At 36.9% G+C, this 5,549-nt stretch overlaps 1 protein-coding gene and 1 non-coding gene across 2 annotated transcripts; one reads left to right on the top strand and one right to left on the bottom strand.

The window, feature by feature from the left end:
- Nucleotides 1–381: 381 nt before the first annotated feature.
- Nucleotides 382–3,589, bottom strand: LOC147948242 (uncharacterized). The gene has a single exon (XM_087480444.1). It carries the CDS (start codon nt 1,997–1,999, stop codon nt 407–409), a length of 1,593 nt encoding a protein of 530 aa, XP_087336570.1. The 5' UTR covers nt 2,000–3,589; the 3' UTR covers nt 382–406.
- Nucleotides 1,254–1,360, top strand: LOC147948243 (small nucleolar RNA R71). The gene has a single exon (XR_015586248.1). It is a non-coding gene; the product is annotated as a small nucleolar RNA R71 (small nucleolar RNA).
- Nucleotides 3,590–5,549: the final 1,960 nt, after the last annotated feature.

The raw sequence follows: 5,549 nt of genomic DNA, 5'->3' as shown, positions 1-5,549 counted from the left end.
GATATGGTAACTTCTTAGCAGTCCTACATTGAATGATTGCATTCACTTCCTTAGAGACAACCACCTCCTGCTTTCTCTCCTTCTTCCTCTGAACAGGCTGGTTCAACAGAATTGCACTAACATCCTTAGTTAGCAAGGCTCCTTCTTCAGGGCTCAAACCATTGGATACCAGTCTCTTGACATAGCGTTTTAGTGGTGGTGAAAGCTTTACTGCATCAATCAATAGCATCTCAATCATCACCTTGTCCATCATTGTCTTGCATCTGGGTTCCTCCATCTCCTGCTTAGACTTTCTTGGCATGGGAAAAGGAACCTTAGGCTTGTAGACCCTTTCAGCAACTGGAACCTGAGATTTTGCAGTTTCTGGGTTCGTCTGAGAGGAGTGTCGACCGACACCCAGGTGGTGTCAATCGACACCAACATCTGGAGTTAAAAGATTTAAAGATTTTTCACCCTGTTCTGCAGAAACAATTTCAACATCATCTTCATCCCTCATAGATATGGCATTACAAGCATGCTTGGGGTTTGATTCAGTTCTTCCAGGAAGAAAACCCTCTTGCCTTTTTACGGATCCAGCTGTTTGTGCAACCTGACTTTCCAGCTTCTTGACATGAATGTTCAATGCTTCAAACTTCCCATTAAGATCAGTGTATACATTGTCAAGTTTTCCATTGAAAGTCACTATCATTTGCTCCTGACCTTGCAAAAGCTGCTCAAGCATAGCTTCCATCTTACTACTTTCAGCAGTTTTTGGAGGAGGAGACTGATATGTATTGTTGCCATAAGTCCTAGTGTACCCAGTGCCCTGTTGCTGCTGCTGATACTCTGGCTTGGAAGTGTAGCCTGAAAAGTTCCCACTGTAAGGTCTGTTGCCTTGCTGATTACTGAATCTCTGACCCTGATTTCCATAGACAAAGTTGACATCGGCTTCTACATTCCTTGTCTCAGTTTGTGGCTCAAATGTCTCAACTTCAGCAGCAAAGTGAACTGACTTCTTGCCCACAAGGAGATTATGCACTGAATCCAGCTTAGTATTAACAGAAGCTAACTGGTTTGAATCATATCCTCCATGTAATCTCTTCCTTTTAGCATCTGCTCTCTTAGTACTATTGCTAGCAGCTAAGTTCTCAATCAAACATTCAGCATCTTCTGGAAGTCTTGTCTTGAAATTCCCATGACTTGCAGCATCTAAAGCCAATTGATACTCCCAGTCACACCCTTTGAAAAAGATACTTAGCAATTGAACCTTTGAGAACCCATGGTGTGGACAGTCCCTTTGGTAAGCCTTGAATCTCACCCAAGCTGCTTTGAAAGCTTCATCTGGTCTTTGCTTGAAAGAAGACAGCTTGATTCTCAACTCATCTGACATTGCATCATCATAGAAGTAGTTGAGGAAAGCAACCTTGACATCACGCCAACTTGTCAATGATCCAGCTGGCAGCTGTTTCAACCACTGAGATGCCTCTCCTGCAAGTGAGTAAGGGAATAGTTTGCAGAATATGTAGTCCTCAGTCACCCCATTAGTCTTGATGCTAGTCACCAGATCCTCAAAATGCTCAATGTGGTCCAAGGGATTCTCATTGGGCAAAGCAGAGAAAGGTCTCTGCCCAACTAGTTGAAAGTACACAGGTTTCAACTCAAAATCGTTCCTCTGGAAAGGAGGAGGAACAATAGCGGACCGGTTTTCATACACAAGATCAGCCCTGTTATAGTCAGCAATGGTCCTGATCAAGTCTCGGTTGTGCTCTTGTCTTCGAACCGGGTTTTGGACGTGGTTGGCAGCTCCACGTATGTCTGCTGCAGGTGGGTGTCGATCAATGCCACCTGGTTGGTGTTGATCGACACCGTCGACACCATCAGCTGGCTCGTCGACAACAGCAATTTCAGCAATCACATTGCCCTCAGCATCCAGCTTTTGGCCGTGCTCATTGCGCAAGTGGCCCTCTTGATCCCTCAAAGCACCATCCTCATCTCGCATCAGAATGATTGGGTTAACCATCTTCAGAGATTAGGTTGCTTTTCTGTTCTCATGCTCAAGTTTTCCCAACTCTTGGTTTGAAAGATTCATAGTAGGACCAGACTTGTTGCTCCTTATGTGAGGTCTAGGAGGCATGCACCTGAAACACCAAAGAAAAGAAAAACCAAAACGTGTAAGTAGAAAATAAAAAGAAAAAATTTAGACAAAATCTAAAACTCAAATCTAATGATAGATCAAAGAGTCCCCGACAACGGCGCCAAAATTTGATATGCTCAAATTAAACCCTAGAGCTACTCTCTCAAATTAAGAGATCACTGCAGTACTTAGGGGTCGAATTCCACAAGGACTCAGGTCTACACAATAAATTATAGAGTTTTTCAATTATGCTAAACAGATTAAATTGAATTAAAATAAACAATGCAAAATATTAAATAAAAGTTGTTGTAAATTCAGAAAATCAAAAAGCTAGACCTAGGGAATTTCTCAAGAAATTATGAATTATTAAATCAGGGAATAATTAGGATTCAAGCAATTAAGAACAAATCTAGAACTCTAAACACTTTTGTAAATTAAATCAGTTCTCACTGCAAATAATATCTAAATTTAAAACCAGAAAATCCAAATCTCTATGCAAAATTCTAGGTAATAAATCAGCTTTAAAAACAGGATTAGATTATTCACAAAATCACTAAATCAAATCTCTTTGCAGAAAGTAATTTTGCTCATCAAAAGGTTTTATCAGGAAAATCAATTATATTCTCATATCAATTTATTTTCCTAGTTTATTAATTCAAGATGGCCAATCAAGAAATAATATGAAGGACAACCTATGATGAAGATCTAGCAAGATATGAATCCTAAATAAACAGATCTAATAAATCATAAAAATCCTGTGAAAAACTCTAAACCTAACAAGCAAACTACTCAGACATAATCAATGAAGACCAAAACATCTTTCTGAATAATAAGCGATTGAAATTAAAAGAGTAAAGAGGGAGTTCAAGAATTCTTCTCTCAAAACAGTTCAGATCTCTCTCCCAAAAGCTCTCAAAATCTCTCAGGGTTGCAGGAAAAATAAAACTTGATAGAAAAAGACTTAATGGTTTGCAAAACCTAAAAATACTATATATATGTCCTAAAACACATCAGGGACTTGTGTTGCAATTTTGGAAAACTTTGGGGTAGATTTGTAAAACTTCCAAAACTTGGTTTTTTTCTCGTTGGCAACAAGGGTGTCGATCGATGCCATATAGGTGTCGATCGATGCCTTCTCTCATATTCGACTCCAAGCTGATTTTCCGAATTAAAGCTCCAAAATGATCCAAATTGCTCCATTTTGCTCCATCCATGCCAAAATCCTAGAAAACCTGTTAAGACTCAAAAACATCCTAGAAACACATCAAAAGACACTAAAAGACTCTTTATATCATGGTTAAAAACCACAAAAACCATGATATATCAATATATACAAATTGGTGATACCGGTCTCGGCCACAATGGAATCTCATAGACTAAATTTCTTAGAACAATTCTTGGGTTCACCTTTGAGTTGAACCTCTATGTTCATCTCTCCTTACTTTAAGCAATGAAAATCTGATATGTCATAATACATTCAAGAACCTATTCATTCACCTACTTATAGAATAAAGAAACAAAATCTGTATACATTATTATAAAATTTAAAACTCAATCCGCCTTTTTATAAACCCAAACCGATATGTAATTTTATTCTAATTGTCAAATCTAAACCCTAACCATCTCATTTGTAAACCCAAACAAACATATAATTTCATTCTAATTGTGAAATCTAAACCCTAACCATCTCATTTGTAAACCTAAACTGACATATAATTTTGTTCTAATTGTAAAATTTAAACTCTAACCATCTCATTTGTAAACCCAAACCAACATATATTTTTATTTTAATTGTAAATTCTAAATTTTAACCACTTCATTTGTAAACCCAAACCGATATATTTTTCGTTTAATTATAAAATCTAAAACATAACCACTTCATTTGTAAACTCAAACCGACATATAATTTCGTTTTAATTGTAAAATCTTAACCCTAATCACCTTATTTGTAGACTCAAACCGACACATAATTTTGTTTTAATTTTAAAATCTAAATCAAGCCAATATTTAACTTTTCATAGTTAAAAGTATACATAATTTGTTTTCTTAATTTGTTTAGCTTTTTAACTTAGTTTTGATTTATATTTCAAATGAAATAATGTATAGAAGATTCTAACGGGTTGAAAAGGAAGAAGTGTACAAAGGGGTTTACCTTAGGGGTGAACCTAAGTATTTTTCAATTTCTTAGCCATTCCGCCTCTTCGCTGACAGCCGCTAAGACTATGAACTCCGATTCCATAGTCGAACTTGTAATACAAGTTTGGTTTCTAGAAGCCCAAGAAATAGCACATCCTCCAAGCAAGAACACCCAACCACTTGTAGAAGAGTAACTTTCTACGTTGGAGTTCTAACTTGCATCGGAATAACCTTCTAAAACCGAAGGAAATCCAACATAAGACAAACCATAATTTATGGTTCCTTTCAAGTACTTAAGCACCTATCTTATAGCTTGCCAATGGTGAGTACTAGGGTTACTAGTATATTTACTCAACTTTCCTACCGCATAAACTATATCCGGTTTAGTACTTGTCATGACATACATTAAACAGACAATTAGTTGTGAGTACTAGAGTTGTGAAATTGCTTTTCCCGTATTAGGCATAAGTTTCACTCTCTCATCCATGGGAGTGCTCACAGGAGAACATTTCTTATAATCGAACCTTTTTAGCACCTTTTCAATGTAATGAGATAGAGATAAACATTGGCCTTTGTTCTCACGCTTGATTTGAATTCCAAGAATCATATCCGCCTCCCCCATGTCTTTCATGACAAAATTTGATGACAAAAACTCTTTTGCAAGTTCTACTTGTCTTAAGTTGGTACCAAAGATCAACATGTCATCAACATATAGGCAAATAATTACTTCATTACCAGAATCATCAAATTTGCTATATAAGCACTTAGTCCGCTTGATTCAAACTTGAATCCATTTGATAAAATAGCCTCATCAAATCTTTAACACAACTGTTTAGGTGCTTGCTTCAGCCCATACAATAAATTTATTAGCTTACACACCTTTTGTTCATTCCCGGGCATAACAAACCCTTCAGGTTGCTTCATATAGACTTCTTCTTCCATAACACAATTCAAGAATGCTGTTTTAGCATCCATTTGGTGGATCACAAGATCATTAATAGCTGCTAAAGCAATTAATAATCTTATAGAATATATTCTAGCATCTGGAGCATATGTATCAAAGTACTCGATACCTTACTTTTGTCTAAAGCCTTGGATAACCAATCTAGCCTTAAACTTGTCAATTGTTCCATCGACTTTCATCTTCTTTTTGAAGATCCACTTGCAGCCTAAAGGCTTGCAACCAGATGGGAGATCTGTTAGGATACATTTTATATTCTCTATGATGGAGTCTATCTCATCGTTTACCGCTTCTTTCCAAAACACAATGTCTATAGAATTCATAGCCTCATCAAACGTT

The sequence above is a fragment of the Camelina sativa genome, chromosome 2 (assembly GCF_030686135.1).
Source record: "Camelina sativa cultivar CO46 ecotype springtype chromosome 2, ASM3068613v1".
NCBI lineage: Eukaryota > Viridiplantae > Streptophyta > Magnoliopsida > Brassicales > Brassicaceae > Camelina > Camelina sativa.
This window is presented reverse-complemented; position numbering and strand designations above follow the sequence as displayed.